The 18,159-nt window shown below is 33.8% G+C and overlaps 5 protein-coding genes across 7 annotated transcripts; 2 read left to right on the top strand and 3 right to left on the bottom strand.

Moving 5' to 3' along the window:
- Window positions 1–212: 212 nt before the first annotated feature.
- LOC127254177 (60S ribosomal protein L37-3) lies at window positions 213–1,796 on the bottom strand. Its single transcript, XM_051279125.1, has 4 exons — window positions 1,682–1,796; window positions 1,443–1,578; window positions 605–706; window positions 213–500 (listed from the first exon to the last, which is right to left on the bottom strand). The coding sequence occupies exons 1-4, from the start codon at window positions 1,682–1,684 to the stop codon at window positions 457–459; spliced, it is 285 nt and encodes a 94-aa protein (XP_051135082.1). The 5' UTR covers window positions 1,685–1,796; the 3' UTR covers window positions 213–456.
- A 2,226-nt stretch (window positions 1,797–4,022) lies between these two features.
- LOC127254802 (uncharacterized) lies at window positions 4,023–5,169 on the top strand. 2 transcript variants are annotated; one of them, XM_051280082.1, is made up of 2 exons: window positions 4,023–4,223; window positions 4,328–5,169. In XM_051280082.1, the coding sequence occupies exon 2, from the start codon at window positions 4,339–4,341 to the stop codon at window positions 5,011–5,013; it is 675 nt and encodes a 224-aa protein (XP_051136039.1). In that variant the 5' UTR covers window positions 4,023–4,223; window positions 4,328–4,338; the 3' UTR covers window positions 5,014–5,169. The 2 variants fall into 2 exon arrangements, with proteins under 2 accessions (XP_051136039.1, XP_051136040.1); XM_051280083.1 differs by having other exon boundaries at window positions 4,305–5,169.
- LOC127254801 (putative Peroxidase 48) lies at window positions 5,158–7,425 on the bottom strand. Its single transcript, XM_051280081.1, has 4 exons — window positions 7,072–7,425; window positions 6,634–6,822; window positions 6,391–6,556; window positions 5,158–5,859 (listed from the first exon to the last, which is right to left on the bottom strand). Exons 1-4 carry the CDS (start codon window positions 7,402–7,404, stop codon window positions 5,375–5,377), a joined length of 1,173 nt encoding a protein of 390 aa, XP_051136038.1. The 5' UTR covers window positions 7,405–7,425; the 3' UTR covers window positions 5,158–5,374.
- A 145-nt stretch (window positions 7,426–7,570) lies between these two features.
- On the bottom strand, window positions 7,571–11,708 carry LOC127254798 (kinesin-like protein KIN-13B). 2 transcript variants are annotated; one of them, XM_051280079.1, is made up of 13 exons: window positions 11,317–11,708; window positions 10,974–11,203; window positions 10,637–10,852; window positions 10,201–10,380; window positions 10,021–10,122; window positions 9,793–9,870; window positions 9,616–9,697; window positions 9,371–9,530; window positions 8,999–9,292; window positions 8,691–8,909; window positions 8,258–8,600; window positions 8,110–8,175; window positions 7,572–8,035 (listed from the first exon to the last, which is right to left on the bottom strand). In XM_051280079.1, the coding sequence occupies exons 2-13, from the start codon at window positions 11,130–11,132 to the stop codon at window positions 7,853–7,855; spliced, it is 2,082 nt and encodes a 693-aa protein (XP_051136036.1). In that variant the 5' UTR covers window positions 11,133–11,203; window positions 11,317–11,708; the 3' UTR covers window positions 7,572–7,852. The 2 variants fall into 2 exon arrangements, with proteins under 2 accessions (XP_051136037.1, XP_051136036.1); XM_051280080.1 differs by having other exon boundaries at window positions 7,571–8,035; window positions 10,637–10,829; window positions 10,974–11,708.
- LOC127254410 (uncharacterized) lies at window positions 11,441–13,935 on the top strand. The gene is made up of 3 exons (XM_051279501.1): window positions 11,441–11,463; window positions 11,590–12,046; window positions 13,500–13,935. The coding sequence occupies exons 1-3, from the start codon at window positions 11,441–11,443 to the stop codon at window positions 13,683–13,685; spliced, it is 666 nt and encodes a 221-aa protein (XP_051135458.1). The 3' UTR covers window positions 13,686–13,935.
- The last annotated feature ends 4,224 nt before the right edge of the window (window positions 13,936–18,159 follow it).

The raw sequence follows: 18,159 nt of genomic DNA, 5'->3' as shown, positions 1-18,159 counted from the left end.
TTTGAATAATAACTTCCAAAAGGTGTAATTATCTCTAATCTTCTCAACACATTCTTCTTTGCAATGCAGTAGCATTTCAAAGAAAAGATGATGATGATCCAATCCACAAATTATGGCATATGTTGGGGTATATTTTGAGTTGTTTTGGAAAAAACACAACCAGACAAATCCAAAATATTGTAACAGATGCTTTGATAGAGCTCAAATTGACATACTTAAAAACGAAATTTCAACATCAGAAAGAAGAGTAAAGGAGATTCAGTAATGATCTTTCAAAACACACTGATCAAAATGTCAACATCATAAGGGAGAGTAACAAAATTGGAATTGAAACTAAATTCTCAAATAGGTAAGGTAAGATTGCCCCTGCAGTGGCAAACAAACCGTCGTTCTTGCGCCCAGATAAACATACCAACGAAATGTTCATTCAACGTCGAGCACCCTCAAGCTCTGCCTTTAAGAAGAGGCAGAGGCCTTCTTCCTTGGTGCAGCTTCGCTACCTGATTCATTGGTTGATCGAAGAAAAATGAGACAGATGTACTAAAATGACCAAACATCGGAAGCCAAAACAGTATAATAATTTGCCGAAACAGAAATTCAGAACCTTCTCTGAAGTTAGTCTTGAATCTGCGGGGCACGTGGCGAAGATACCTCATTCGTCCCGTGCCAGTGGTCTTTCTGCGGATCGCCTTTATGCTCCAATTGTCTACAGTGCAAATTATGCATCAGTCACACTATGATTACATATATTTTCAAATAACTTTTGGCACTATTCATCAAATATTATATTTTTTTTAAAAAAAACCCCTTCAATTAATTACTTCATCTCATAAAACATCACACCAAATATTAAACTTTTACGATTCTACAAGAACTTTCAAAAGATATCTAGACAGAACTTTTACTACTGCCCAGCCTAACTGTAAGATACAATAACCATATAGCACTTCAGTTTTGATTTTTCCAAGACCAAACTTGAAAATATGAAAAGCTTGAATATGAACTATGAAACAACATAATCTCTGGCAATCGGTTTAACCTTTCTAACAAAGTGATTGCTCCCAACAAAAGATTAAATAAAATCCATTGTTTATTCTTATTATTTACAAACAAGAAACTAAAACAAAAATAATGACCACTTGGGCATAATATTACAATTTACTCATAAGCTATGCACATGGAAATCATATATTATGAATTTCCACGAAATCAGAATCTCGTGTTCCCATAGCAGCAAAAAAACAATGTCAAAATATAATAATCACAGAAAAGCACATCTAAACGGTAAAGACTTCCTAGATCAGAATGCCAAAGAGATCAAATTTCACGAACATACATACATAATCAGTAGAAGAAAACCACGAACACCTTATTCGCGCGTAAGAGCATGGATCACTTAGTACAAAACATCAGAAAAAGCACAAATAAAAATAGCTACATACACTTTCTTATGCGAGCGGCTGGGAACGCACAGGCGGAGCATCGGCTCTTCTGAACGTGGAAGCTGCGGCGGCCGCACCTCACACACAGTACGTGCGTCTTGTTCCTCCTCTTCCCAAAGCTGCCCGTTCCTTTCCCCTACAGAATTTATCCACACACATAAAAAAATTACAACATCACGCGCGCACACACATAGAAAAACTCAAGCATTCCGAATCAGATCGGTGTATAAAGAATCTACCATGGCCGTGAAGTTCCCAAAACCCTAGCTCTGAGCCGCGAGTCGGAGGAGATGCAGAGTGAATGCCAATTGAGGAGGGTTAGGTCAAGATATTGGCAACTTTTATGGGCCTAATTTAGGTCGGTTTATTCAATGCGGTGGCCCGTTAAGGTCCATAATTGGGCTTACCATATCAATCTTTAATTTGGGCTTTATTAATGGGCCTGGTTGAGGCCCATGTTTACTAATGCTTTGTCATTATCTGTAATTGAACCGATTTAGACTGTTCTATTGGGCTTTCTTAAACAATCCAATGAGGCACAGAATGCCTATTCTGTTTTACTTATTTGTGCAAATTTACTTTAATGAAAATGATTATTGATTATGTTTATTACTTTTTTTTTATTATTATTTTATTTTAATAATTTAGAGGTATGTTTTGTTTGTGTTTCCAATTATTCGAGGTATTTTCAATTTGATTTTTTCCTTTTAAAAAATTATGTTTTTAATGAAAAAACATATTCAATGTAATGCTTGAATGAATTGAATTTATATTTTTAAGAGATAATATATTGTTTGTTTGGGAATTTTTTACAGTGGTTTGGTACTTACAAATAGAAATTTGAATGAATATTTGATGTAATTCTTTTTAAAATTTTTTTAAATTAATTTCAAGAAAAATACAAATACCCTTACTTTAAAATATAATTAATTATATATTCATATTTTTTAGCATAACTATTGATTTGAAATAACTTAATCCCATCAAACTCAAAAAATATAATATTTCTAATTAAATTAAGCAATTGATTAAACAATATTATCCACCTTATTGAATATACTACTAAAATTCTAGGATAAAATACAGCTTAGGATAAGTTAACATTACACACATTAACAATAATGGACCTGAATCAATGTGGCTGTACTGAATTGGGCCTTATAAATTACTACCTCCGTCCCATATATTTTGAGCTTATTACTGGATACGAGAATTTAGATAAAAAAAATATAATTATTAGGTAATTAAGAAGTGTATTAGTAAAAATAATTATAAATTAAGATTAAGATAAATAAATAATTTAATTAAAATAAAAAAATTATAAAATTTAAAATTTAAAATTTAAAATGAGATTAAAATACATAATTATATTTTTAAAAATAAAAATGATGGGATTAGACAAAAAAAAAATTATGTGGAAAGGAGGAAGTAATCAATCAGTACATAAAACCCGAAAGACAGATTAATAAAGCTACATTTCCAAGATTGATTTCATGATGGTAATCAAATGACACATTTTCATTAGTGTGCACACCAGATAAACTATAGCGCAATAGTATGGAATAAATGACAAGTACAGTAACATGGCGACAAGATTACAATATTCTAAGTTAGAACAAGCTTTAATGCAGAGTTGAAATCTGCCTGCCTAATCAATTCCACAATGTCAAAGTAGTTGAGGTTGGAAGCTTCTTTCATGGATGATATATAAACATATATACATTCTTAAGCTAAAAGGGGAGCAAAGTTTTGGCCCACTAGATTGCAATATACTCCAAAAATAATTTCAGCAAATTTCCACAGGTTGGTTTAGTTTACAAGCTGTCCAGCAGGTTGATTTCATTTCATACCAAAAGTCTACTCATACCAATCTGATACTAATCAAGATCTACAAGCACAGGAAACAAGCTCATATTTCCAAAATTCAATAAAAAAAACATTTTTAGATTATTTAGGTAGTGACAAATTGAAACCAGCTAATGCAAGAATCACTGGTCAGAAAGCACTAGGCAGTAAGCAATCCAACCATGGTGCGGAACTGTATGAAAGTGACTGTTCTATGGAGTAGTTAAAAATGGTTCTAGCTTCTTATGATTATGTCAGACTTGAATTTTATCCAACTTTTCTACCAACATGGAGTGCCTAGCTTCTTATGATGGTAGGGGTCCCAAGCAAGTATAAATGCTACTATAAAGATTCTGGAGATTTATTTTTATAGAGGGACATCCAGCAAACTTTAAATTCAAGTACTTGGATTAAGCTCTACTACAATGATTATGTCACACACCTTTTATTCTGTAAAGAGGGATTTATCTAATTAATCCATTGTTAGGGCCCATTTGGTGTAAACTAGCAAAAGAAACTTAGAACTGCTTTAGAATCTGACATAAAAACTAAGCATAGAGGTAGGTAATAGTGCTTTCCTAATTTTATTTTATTTTTTTAAATGAACTTTAATAATTTTTTCCTAATGACATGACAACACTTTAAAGCAGCAGGAAGTCAAATAATTATCACTAGGAATATATATTTTATTCATGTCCTTTTAACACAATATTAGAAGGGTAGGAGAAGCAGGAGGAATACCTCATTTAGCAAAATCAATGGTGTCTGTGAAGAAGGAAGTTTCAGCATTCAAAGTGGGTAGAATTTCCTGAAGGAACGACATTGAAACCATTTGTAAGAAAGGTGTCATAACAATCAGCCTGTAAAAAGACAGCGTAGGAATAAAAGAACCGAGGGGGCAGAACTAAGTATTGTCAATTCATTATTGCTTTCAAGGTAAGCAAAAGAAACTTACTTGCCATGTATTTCTTTGTTCAATAATGCAGTTTCTTTAACACAAGAACAAATCCAACAAAGTTTGGAGATTCCTGTCACTGCAGAAAATGAAATAATGATGAGCAGGAAAACCAGCATATCACAAATGATTATCAAAGGAGCCGCTTACAAAATCAAGAGATTCTTTCACAAAACATTCAGAAATTTCAGATCCTTTATATCTAAAGAGTATGAAAAGCTACCTAAGACTCCTACACCAAAACCCATCTTTTCTGTCAGCAACAAGATCAATTCAAGTTTACAGGACCTGGACAACTTCTACCAAGGTTTCTGTGAACATTGGGATTCCATGGACGAAGTGAAGAAGATAAATAAACACTTACCACCAAAAGTGCAGAGAAAAGCAGATGAGCAATGCAGTAAAAGCTCCATGAGTACAGCAGATTGCAGTGGATTAGATGACTTATATGAAGACATTGAGACAAGAAGTAAGATAGGAAGAAAACAGGGAAAGAATTCTGACCTGTCTGTACATGCTCTTTCTCAAAAGATGAAAGAATTGGAGATGATGGATGTGAAGGACATGGATCAAGTTCTGGATGTAGAGGAGGTCCTCCATTACTACTCCCGTCTCACCTGCCCTGCTTATGTAGAAATTGTTGACAAGTTTTTCATGGATATATATGCAGAACTCAATGTGCCGGAGCAATCCAGGAGGGGCAAGAGTTTAGTGAGGAAACTGAGTTCATCCAGTGTTCCAACGGCAAGTCTTGACTCACTAAAGCTATAGGCATATCGAGTTAAGACACTCATTTTATGTGTATGTGAATGGGTGTAAGCCCATTTGTGATTTTTAAATTTCTTCACTGTATTCTCTTTGTTTTCTAATTGCCTGCACTTTCACCAATAATAGTGATATCTAGTATGAAGCTCTGATGAGTCCATAGCTATCATTTTTGTGTTAGTTCATAAGTTCACTATGCAATAGAGTAATTCATAATAGAAGTGCTTTATCTAAGCAAAAATCGAGCAAATTCTTGCTGATTTATTTGCTGAAAAAAATTTGTCAGTTACTTAAAATCTATACAAACAGATAACGAAACTTTAGAGTGCAGAAAAGCTATACAAGATAAGCTTCCAGGCAACTTTTTTCAGTTCACTTTTCGGCAATTTAATCGAACCTGACCCATTGGAGCTGTGAGAACTCGAAAGTTGGAGAGCTTGATCATTGCATGGCCAAAGTCCCCTTGGAATAGGGAAGTGTCAGCGGCATACGCCCGGACCCAAGTTGCCGTTTCTTCCCCAACTGTTAGTTGCTGATCAACAAAGAGTAATCCTTTTCCTCGTAGAAGACTACGGTAGTACAGTGTGCCAAAGCCTGTCCCAGGTCCCTCATAATCCATCTGCATTCCTGGACCATCATTTAAAGCCGATGATTCGTTGTGTGGTGATGCTGTTGAAGATGATGATGTTGATGATAGTTTAGACGATGATATAGACTGGTTGTTGTTGCATATTGATCTCAAAATGTTGAGAAAATTGGTATCGATGGAAGGGTCAGGTCGATTGGTTCCACTGAAGTTATAGAGGCGATCCGAGAAGAATTTGCAGTGAATTGTTCCTGTGCTGTGTGCGCCTGTTGCAGCAAGAGGGGACAAGATCAATAGCAAGGCGGGAAAAAATTAATTAGAAAAGGAATCCACTCTAAAACTAGTTGGTAACAAGGGAGACATGATGCAATAGTCTTAGCAATCAATGGAAAGAGAGAAAATAAACAAGGAACACTGATGATAATGAGATGGGACAGCCATCTTATGCAAATGTGGTGTGATTATTTTGGATTCATTTTATCAAACTAGAGCTGGTTTTAGTTAATGCATGTTGGTGTGATTTCTCTGCAAAACAGAGGAAATGAAGCAAGGAGTAATAAGTAAGGAATTAGCAACATGTGATCGCTAAATGCAGTTTAGATTACACAGAAGCTACTTGAATGACTATCATGAGATTGAATCCTACTGAATAAAAGCTAAAGCATCAAGGTATAGGCAAGATCAAAGATTCTACGCCATTAACCACATGTATTATTTGCTCGGAGCTCTTATAAATGCAGGAGAGTAAAGTCTAATGCACTACCCTATAAAATCATGGTTGGAGATAGATGTCTTACCTAAAAGACTGACTATCTCTCGTTCATTAAACCCTCTCGAACCAAATGCTTCAATTGTTTTAGACAGATCATCCTGGGGACTTGGGAGCTCGGAAGTTGCTATATCTAAGAAAGACATTGTGCTATCTTTCCTTCCAGTGAGCACAGGATAAAATGGGCCACCAGCCTGAAACTCAAGATATCAACAAAAAAAGGAACGGGTAGGCCTCATAATATACAGAGACAGCGCAGGGAGAATGTTACCAGTAAGACACTCTCTCTTGCTGCCAATGCAACAATATCAGCACATGAAACAATTCCAGGACATGCTGCTTCAATGTCTGACTTGATAATGTCAATCAGGTCGAAACCTTTTAGTGATTCATTTGGTGGGGAATCTTTCTCACTCTCAATATCATCAGCCGGATCCAATAAAATTGAGGCATCACACCCCTTAACATATACAACAATTAACAAACTGCGGTAAATTTACGTATGGAACAATTGAAATTTCAAAGATACGTCAATAGCCATGATAACACCAACAAAAACTTCAAAGAATCAAACCTTATTTAATTCGGAAGCAAATTTGAAAACACAGAATCCAATAGGCAACAAATCTCAAAATAAGCAAAAATATCCTTCAATAATTAACCACGTCGACAACCACTTCAAATCAAACAAAAAGAAATGAAAATTTACCTCCACAAAGCAGTCGTGGAAAACAAGCCTCAAAAGAGCAGGGGCAACATTATGCCGCAACTCCTGCAATTCTTGAACAGATGATCGGATTATTTGCTCCGCCAACGGGCAAGATTCATTGTAGTAATCATACTTGAGTGTCTCAATAACAACTCTGTGCTCTTGAATCTTCCTCGTCGCAAATGTATCGATACGAACAAGAGATGAATCCGAAACAGATTTACCCGCACTCTGAAACAAACTCTTCTTATTGGTTTCAGCATTCTGATTCTTGAGGGAAATCAAAACACACAGCATAAAAACAAGAAAACTCAGTTTTCGAGTGAAATCCATGCTGAAAGTTTCAGAGCAATTATCTAGAAAAAAAAAAGTGTGAAGTTTAAGCTGAAGAAGACGAAGAAGCAGAAGATGAATGCTGCGACGAACGGTATTAAATATTAATTACTCTTTTTATTTTTTTTTTAATTAATAAAAGCGCGGGAGTGAAAGACCTTGATTTCAATATGACACAAATGCCCCCGCAAGTTATAGAGGTGATTTGACAAGAATGCCCTTCAACTCTAAACCAAAATGATCAATGCTGTTCTATTTACCTCCTTATCTTTAACAAAACTCTGCTTGACAAACTTAGAAATTCTTCCAAACATAACAACTCTATAAACGAGCATTGAATCATCAAATCTGAACAACCATGTAGATCAAACCACACCTCATCATACAACAAACATAATCGAAACATTCGAAGCAGCATGCATGCAATAAAATACTCTGCACGATGCTTTTACAGCTGATAATCGGAAGTGATGAGGACACCGTGATCCTTCAAGCGTTTCTGGAAACGGGACAGGTGGTCTTGTAGTTGTAAGATGCCGGAAGCCTTCTGGGACAGAATCGAGTTCAATCTTGAGATGTAATCATCGAGGTGATTGCCTGGTCGATCGGCGCTGACCAACAGTTTCATCTCCTGTGCAAAGCAGAAAAACATATCAGCTGATGTGCTAAAATGTAGAGAAGTTTAAGGATATCATTGTCACAAACCTCCTGCACAATGTTCATTGTCTCCTCGACTTGTTTTCTGTGGGCATTGACGAGGCTTTCCTCTTCCTGCGAAAGAGAGATCAAAATATCTGAGCTGTAATGAAGTACCTAAACTTCTATAGTTGTGAAAGTTCCGAGTTTTCTTTACCTTCAGTAAAAGATTCAAATTTTCATTTGCATCCGATGGTTGAATCTCTGCTTTATAAGTTTCTGTCAGCTTAGCTTGGCCAGTGGCTGTCTTGATTTTATCGTCCGTATTGTAGGTGTAGGGCTCGATTTTTGTATTCTTCCATGAAGGTTTCTCTGGGTCCGAGAAATCTTCATTTTCTTCCATCTCAGTTTGCTCGAGCCACAAATCACTTGTGTCACCTAGAAGAGTTGATGCAGGAGATAAGAATTTAGATAGGGTTTGGGTTGTCGACTCTTTCAGGTTCATGGTTGAAGATAAGATGTCCCTTTTGGAGTTGTTTCCTTTGGAGAGGCTTTTGACCCTAAAAAAATCACAACAAATGTGAAGGAAGTGTAATAAGGGAAACATAACAGCCTATGTAAATGATTTAATGTCAAAAAACTGAACTAACCGGTCGGCATATCTTAATGTGTTCAAGGTATGTTCACAAGATCCCGAGTTTGGCGAAATGCATGATATCATCACGGTATGAGAATTCCCAACAAATGAATCCCTCAAAACTTCGGTTAATTTACTCCCTCTAAATGGAATATGTAGTTTATCATTGTCAAGAGCTCTGATACACTCTTTCAGTGCAAGCAAACTTTTGTTGATTTCGGCACCTTCCATCCTGCAAATTCAGTGCATTTGATATGATACGCTAAAAATGGCATAGGGGCTTGGAAATGTAGTCGAGTTTCTCAATTTGTAAGAACATACCTGGTCTGCTTATCATTATCTGTAGTATCTGCTCCACGCTCACTTCCAGCAAGATCAATAAATGAAAGTTTTCCAACAAGCTTTGCAGGTTTCGATTCGCCTCCTTTCTTAATTGTCAGCTGAAGAATGGCATGAGATCTGGAGGACTCCTCGTTTGCACCTGTGGTGCCCGTACTTCTCGTCGCATTTCCTATCTCAATGAGTTCCTTAACCATCTCCACATCTGATACCTGATATTCTTGCAAGCCCACAATACAAACTTGTTGTTTGCCATCCTCCCTCATGCAAAGTTTTCTGCAGGAGGAGCAAACAAATCATTCTTTCTGTAAATCTGATCTTAAAGAACAGATCTAGAATAGAACGGGAGCTTACTTCCGTTCACTGAGCAGATCAAAAAGTTTCCCTCCGTAGATCTCAAAGAAGCTGACAAACAATTGAAAGCCTTGGCCTTTGTACGTGTGGTTTATCACCCTCAAGATATCTCGAACGGCTTTGAGGGGCAGTGGCTTCATAGTGTAAGTTTTACCACTTCCTGTGGAATTTTAAGATTGAACAAATCATATGCAGCAAGGTCATAATACCTTCAATTCGATGTAGTGATCACATGTAACTCATACCTGTTTGGCCATAAGCAAAACATGTGGCTTTTGTGCGTTGGAAAATTATTGGAACTATAGGCTCAACAGTTTCATGGTACACCTAAAGACATTAGACCAACCACAATCAACATAAAAACATGCATTATTTCACTTGATTCATCACACTCTCAGCTCTAATTCAAGTATGATAGTCACCTCATCATTTGAAACTTCTTCATCCAACACTGCATCGAAAACAAATGCATGTTTCTCCACATATTCTGTCAGGTCCACCTGTGGTAAAATAATATGCAACCATTTTGAATACTCAACAAAAGACAACCGACATTGTAATAGTCTGAACCTACTTGAAATAATCATCAGAACAAGAAAGCAGAACAATTGCCACTAAAAAAACTCTTAAGCTAGCACTGAATCTCAGACCTTAAGTTTCATCTCATGTACCACAAGAGAGTTTGAGTAAGTTTCGATGATGTCTTCCTCATTCCTTGCCAGTTCTTTCTTGTTCAATGGTCTTTTCCTCACCTGCAATAAAATAATTGATATTTCTCAATGGCTGCACGACTCCAAACAACTCAATGGAACAAAAATAAATGCACGCACCACAACTTTGATCTTTGCAACATTACTGGCCTTTGCACCTTCAACAAGGTTTTTCAGCACATCACTATCTGGAGCTCTGGCAGAAGCTTTATTGTTTCCATAGAATTGCTCGGAATCATTAAAACTTCTTCCTCTTGGAAGATTATTGAGTGAAGGGCCATTGTAGATACTTTCAGGCATCTATTCACACCCAAAAGAAGTAGAAGAAGGAAACACACAAGAAAAATAAAAAAAACAGCACAGATAAGACAATTATCTCCAAAAACAAATCCATTTTATAGTGTACAGATGCAATGATTCGTCACAGAAAAGATCATTTCAAAACATTCAAATCCAATAATCAATCCACCTTCCCGCAACATAAACGAATCTCAATTCTGCTCCTCAATAATCAGAAGATTCGATCCCCTCAAGTTTACAATGGAAGCATAATTACCTCAGTAAGTAGCTCTGAATCTAAAGAGTGCAGATCCAAAAGCCCCGGGATATACTCATTCTGTGAAATATGATCCTCGTCACTCTTCCTCTGTAAATGCTCCGGCGGGGACAATGACTCGACAAACAAATCGCTGCTTCCGCCGTATGTTTTCTGCTCCTTTATGCTTCTGTACATCCTCGAACCCTGACCACTGCCATCATAGTACCCGAAATCCTAGAATTTTCAAAAACCAAATAAAATAATAAATAAAATTGAGGATTCAGGATAAGGCATTGCCGCATCGGGATCAAAATAATTTCAATTTCAATACTACAGGAAAACAATAGCTATGCACCTGAAATGGAGGAACAGCACTGTTGGATGACTGTAGGTGCTGCAGACCAGCCGACTGCAGCCACCGTCCGTTCGATGACGTATCCAGGAAATTGTCGGAGAACTGCCTCTGATGTTGCGCCGTTGATGCACTAGATCTCTGCCTCCCGACCGCATTCATTTTCTCAAATAAACAATGGTGTACAAAGAAAAAATCCTCGTTCTTCTGAGGCTCACCTTCTTTCCTCCCTACTAAAAAAATATATAAAAACAGATGATTTATACGATGCTTTCTTGTTGTTAAAGTGTACAAAATATCGTAATCTACGACGCCATCTTTTATACAAAATTTCCAATTTTCATACAGAAGCTTCCGAATTCCACTTCTGTGATTTGCTTCACTTCAACGCTGCAGCTAAAAAGGGTGAAAATGAAGAGTTTCACAAAAGTAGGGGAATGCAGAAGAACGAAATCATTGCGTGAACAAAAATGGGACACGAAGAAGAGAAGGAGTTTGAAATTTTTTGAGTGGGAATTAGCGTGGTTTCATTCGAACTTGGAATTTGGCCATTGCCGTTGGAGTTTGAATTTTGAATGAATACAGAACGTGCGAGAATTGACACTGGCTGAAAAAATAGCTGGCGCCAAAGTGGGCCCCCCTTAATAGACAGGCACAATTATGGGTCGGATGTCTCGGATCCGATTCATAATCCGATCAAATTCGGGTCGGATTTTGGCTTCTTTGAGGCGGCGGGCGAGAAGATATTTGGTGGGGAATTGGGCGAACCGGTAATCCCCAAGGACGCCGCCGCACAGCTTCACGCGCCGCCACGCATGGCTTATCAGTCAGTCTCCATTTCTATATCAGCTTTGACGCCGACTGCGGCGCGGTTTCCACCTCTCTCTTCTCCTTCAACTTCATCCGCATCATTTCCGGCGGCGTCTTCAAACACCGTATGCTTGTTTCCGCGGCTGAATTGTTCATCTAGATTTCGAACCGTACGATGGACGCGTGAACGGCGGAGGTCATGGATTGTTGGTATGGCTCCCGAAGAAGAGAAGATGACTCGCCGTTCGCCCCTCGACTTTCCTATTGTAAGTTCTGGTTTTCCCTTTATGTATCCGAATTTTATGTGTAACTTTCCTTTGATTTTCGACTTTTTTTTTTTTCATTTACTTCATTATAGCTCAGCATATTGTGCTTGCAGTTTTCATGCCTGGAAATTTTCAACTGCTAATTCGTTGTTGCTTGGATTTAGTCTGTGAATTTGAAGTTGCTTATTGAATTGATGATAGGAGAGTAATCAATTAGACATTGGCTATTGAACGCATAAAGAAAATAGCTATTCCAGAGGAAGGATTCTGAAGAAAGTAAAATATGTTTCTAAAATTAAGAACAGTATTGGGGAAGTCTGCTAACTCTAACTTGAATTTCTTTGAAACATGTGGTTGCATCCATTTGATGAACAATCTAGTAGGTGGCTGTGTCTCTGTTGCTTACCTTAAAAGAAAATTGGTATAAGAACCACTGGTGTTTTCAGGTATTATCAACTTTAACTTTGGAACAAACACAGAACATTGGCAACCATAAATGATCTGAATAAAAAGATAAGATGACGAATGCGATTGCGATTGCTAGCTAGGCTGAACATTCCAACATGGACATGTGTTATGTGGTAGGAGGGATTCGAGTGATTACTGCTTAACCATCAAAAAGATGTGTCGATTCTGGCCCTGTGTATGGTATAACGTGCTGGTTTTGATATTATGTTTTCCATTTCTTGCGATACAAAGAAGCTTATTTGGTGGCAAAGTATGATGTCTACATTTAACAACATGCTGTTATTAGGGTATTTTACAGGTGTAGCTTTTTAAGATTCTTGTGATCGATATTTAAGTTTTTCCCATACAGATGAGGCACACTGTTAACTTGTTTGATGTTTCTGAGTTCAGTAATGCTAATTGCGACTGCTGAATAACTTGTTGTCGAAGATGAACTTAGGGATGTTGTGGCTTGAGGTGTTGCATTGGATGCATTTCTTTTAGGGTCTTTTATAGAATTGAAATTTAGTGGCACTCTGCCATTGTTGCTTAATGAAACGTAGTCGCCAATGATGTACGGATTATTCCAATGTCTTAAAACTCGATAATAACTCAAGAATAAGTAATCGTCTAAGGCCCGGTTCCATTTTGTTATATAGTTATGCAAAGCACACAAGCAGTCCCTTGTCTAAAGTGCAGGCATATGATTTAAATGATTACTTTATCAAAATGTTCCCATTTCACTTCTTAGTAAAAATTCATACAACGTTTTGTACTTTTTTACCATGAAATACAAAAGTAGATATTTACGTTAAAATCTATGTCCAAAAGTTTGAGCAGACATTTGGATGACGGAGGGAGTTTAACACGACTTCTAGCATGGATCACTTTTAGCATAGAGATCAGAAGGAAACATGTTTTGACATTTTGTTGTTTTATTGATCTCTATGTCTTCTACAATTTGTTGCATCGAATTATATGGCACTGATGACTGATGTATTCTCAGGAGTGGGAAAGGCCAAAGCCAGGACGGAGACCAGATATCATGCCCCAATTCAGCCCGATGAAAACTCCATTGCCACCACCAATGCCGGCAGATCCTCCTGAGGAAGACGAAGAAGAGGAAGAGGAGAAGAGAGAGGAAGAGGAGGAGAATCCGGAGAAGGAAGATCCTGACAAACCCGACAAGTAAAACATATTTAATCTGAGTTAATATAGCGATTGCTGATTTACAGGATATATTAAGATGATGCACCACCTCTATTTGGCATATGCTATGATCTTGCAATAGGATTTTTTTATATTTGTTATTTTTTTTGTTGATGATCTTGCAATAGGATTTTATTTATATTTTTATTAGGTTAAATGGTCGAATGTTTTGCAGATTTTGTAGGCAATGTTACTATTTTGTTTTACATCTTATGACTAATAATATTTGCTTATTTGAGATGGAATTTCTTACAGTAATGGGACTTTTAAGGTTTATCGGTGTAATGGTGTCTGCTATTTGAGATTTGAGTCTGTGAGAAATGATTATTACTGTTTGGACTTGATTATTTTGTGTTTGTTATGTTTTGTATTAAATAATAATAATAATAATAATAATAATAGAAACTAAAATAAATAAAAGTCGATACTACCTTGTTAGTGCTTAGTTGTAATCACGGCGCCAAATTCATTTTGAATTACAAAATGTATTTTGGTTGAGTTTGTATGTGAGATTTAGGTTTTGAGTTTGGGTTTAAAAAATATTAAAATTAAATTTTAATGTAATATAATAAATAAAAAATAAGAATTAGATTTATGTTTTTTTTGTAAAGAAAATTTGGAGTAATAAAAATCAATTCGAAAACCTTAAGTTTATAAAAATGGTTTATTCAGGATTTTTAGTTTATATTCCTTTAGCAGATACTTATTTTATATATAATTCTTTACTATTTTCAGATTAATCCAATATTTCAAAATACGTCTAAAATATTTTTAAACAAATTTTTTATATTTGGTGGTAGTTTTAAATTAAAATTAACATTGTTGGCTTTGTACGATTTTCAGTAAAAATTTATTATTCTTTTATAAAATACAATATTATTTAAACAAAAATGCAAATCAATACATTTCAAAATTATTTCAAATCACAACCAAATAAATACAGTATGTATAATTTATTTATATAGTATTATATATATATATATCACCATTCATGTTTATATTTAAAACAACGAATTTCATATCGGAATGCAAAATTTTCAAATAAAAGAAAATAGTAGCTTACGAAAGTTGTCCAAACGCATAGATACGGCCTTTATTACCTTGTTAATGTGATGTGAGATTCGCGAGTAGATGCATATCTACAATGGACTGATATTTGTTATAGTAATAGCATGCATATCCATACACATAGAATATATAAAGCTATTTATAAATATTATTTATTTATTTATTTGGATTTGTATACTTGGTATAATATGAGTCTTATTTTTGTCTCGTTCGTTTTAGGTGTCATATGACTACTTGTTGTATGCATCATGCGTTTTGTTGTTGTATTTACGTCAAATCTTTACTTTATTGGTGGATCTCACATAATGTATTTCCGCAACAAAGATGATATTAAATTAATATAAAATAAATTTAAATAAAATATAAGCCTCAAAATCGTTTGATTTGAAATGACTATATTACCCTCATTCTTCTGCATACCACTCTCGGGACTTCTATTCATATGCTCCCCTCAAAGGAACACCTCAACGGGAAAACACTTCGAATATATTTTGAGACATGTCAGGGTTCAGTTCAATACACGCTGCACATATAATATAGTTAAAAAATAAAAATAAAAAATTATAATGTAAATGTAAAAATAAATCTTGTTTCTTTTGACCTAAACTTTCGATTTTTTAACTATTTGAATTATTCGTTTTTCGAAAAAATATATATTTTTTTTACAAAATATTATATCAAATATTATTTTAATGTCAAACTCAAATCAAACTTTTTCCAAACCAATAAAAAGAATACACAATTTTAATAAAAATATTTTGAAAAATGACAATACTATCATTTTGCATGAAGTCATTTTATATTATCATTAAAAATGATGTAAAAATATAGCGCAATTTGAGAGAATTCCAAATAGAAACAAAGAGGCACCACAAACTAGAGAACTACCTTATCATTATAACCTCAAAAAGCGCACAATAATAATAATAATAATAATAATAAGGATTAACTGTTTTTTTTTTTTTTTTTTTAATTGGACCTTCTTAGCATTTTAGTCTCGTAAGTGGAATATGTCGCAAACTAGTCTCATAAATAAAAAATTTTCGCTATTTTAGTCCTCCGGCGCCGGAGATGCCCGTCTGGCTCGCCGGAGGTGACTGACCTGGCGGACACGTACATTTTTTTTTTTTCATTTTTTAAAATTTTTTTAAAACTTATTTTTAATTTATTTTAAATTTTATTTGTATTTTTTTTATTTGATCCAATTAAAAAAAATAAAAAATAAATGAAAAAAATAAATAAATCCACGTGTCCGCCAGGTGTCACTGATCTGGCGGGACACCTGGCGGACACGTCACCTCCGGCGAGCAACGCGTACGTCTCAAGCGCCAAAGGACTAAAACAGCGAAAATTTTTCACTTATGAGACTAATTTGCGACATGCTTCACTTACCGGATTAAAATGATAAAATGGTCTAGTTACAAAACTAAAAAATATTGTTTACCCTAATAATAATAATAATAATAATAATAATAATAGTAAATGAAAAGTGTGACATTTTTTTTTCCCTCAATCACTCATGTGTTGTCTTTATACGGAAATCAGTTCATTGACGAATTCTGGCTCCTATAATTAATAATAATAAATCCACACAAAAATTTAATAATAATAAATCATACTTATCATTATACGTACTAATTAATAAAAATAATTTTTAATTATTGAACGAATCTCCTCATCATTTTTCCTTTTATTTTTTAAAATGAATAAATTTTTTATACTCTTTTAGTCTTTTAAAATTGTGCTTATTTTCTTATATTAAATCATTTATTTAACCTAAAAATAATAGAAACTAATTAAGCACACGCACGTAAATCTAAATATATATATATATGTACAAAATCTTAATTACTTACAACATTAAAAATAATTTCTTCATTTTTTATTAATTTTAAAAATAAAATTAGAACAGTTTGGATTAGCTTAAAAAATAAACAAAAGCCAAAATCAAAAGCAGACAGTTTGATTTTGTATTTGGATGAATCATTATAAAAGTAGTTTTTTATAAAAAAAATAAAAAATATTCGAATGTAATAGAGTTGAAAGTATTTTTAAATTGTTAAAATTACTTAAAATGATATGAATATAATAGGAGTATTAATTTATTCGTATTTTCTAATTTATTCTAAAATTTTATAACTTATATTTAATAATTTTAGTATAATTAAAAAAATTATATACTCTATTTAAATTTGATATCTCAATTATAATGTTAAATTTTAATTTAAATATAATATATAAATTAATTATTTTTATTATACTTTAGCTTAAAAGTATTTTTATTTATTTCAAAAAATACCCTTAATATGCTTTTTCAAAAACACTTTTCAACCTAAAAAATTATTTTTACTTTTGAACAAAAATCAATGCAAACAAATATAAAAATATTTTTTTAAAAAAACAGAAGCCAAAAGCAGTTCACATGAGTCAATCCAAAAGAACCTTATATCTTTAATATTTTAAAATTAAAATTATTACTATTATTTTGTAAGGTTTGACTGAAAGTATCATGCGTCTTGAAAGTGATGCTAAATTATTGGAGGTCGCCTAAAAATATCCAAGAATGCATCCGTCTAGTTTTGGCTGAAAAAATTAATAAAAAATATAAAAAAGAATTAATAAAAATATTGAAAACATTTTATTTTATAGTAATATTTGTATAATTTATTATATTTTGCAATAAAAACAAAAATTATAAAACTAAAAGAATACGTTTAGATGAATTTATTTAATATTTTAGTTTAATATTTTTTTATGCAAAGTGGAAAAATAATATTGATAATATAAAAATATAATATTTTATACTAAAAATTAAATTTTTTTATTAGAATATCAAATACTTCCCCCGTCTCAATACAATAGTTTTATTTACCATTTTTGTCTGTCTCAAAACAATAATCTTATTTCTATAAATAATCATATCACCGTAAAATTACTCATACTTTTTCATTTTTATTATATCGCTACTTTTTACACTAATACACCCACAAGGCAAAAAAATTTTTTTATCCATACTTTTTACTAGATACCAATATAATATCAATATTTCTTAAATCTCGTGTCCAACGCAATTAACTAGAGTTCTGGGACGGGAAGAGTATATTTTAACATGTTAGAAAATAATTATTTGATCGAATAAAAGCATAGAGAATAACAACATGCTATTTATAAGATCAAAGAAACGATTTATATTGATTTGTTAGATTGAACTTCATATTACCTTTTTATATTTAAGGTGTGTTTGTTTTGGGGATTAAATTTTTAATATACTATTCATTCTATTTTTTTCCTTCAAAAACATCAAATCGAACACCTATTTTTTATTTTTTATATTATACTAAATATCAATTTTACATTAAAAATATCACACCAACACTTATTTATATCAC

This window comes from Andrographis paniculata, unplaced genomic scaffold, assembly GCF_009805555.1.
Source record: "Andrographis paniculata isolate CXL003 unplaced genomic scaffold, ASM980555v1 Contig52END, whole genome shotgun sequence".
NCBI classification, from domain to species: domain Eukaryota; kingdom Viridiplantae; phylum Streptophyta; class Magnoliopsida; order Lamiales; family Acanthaceae; genus Andrographis; species Andrographis paniculata.
The sequence above is the reverse complement of the archived record's forward strand: the minus strand, read 5'-3'. Positions and strand labels throughout refer to the sequence as shown.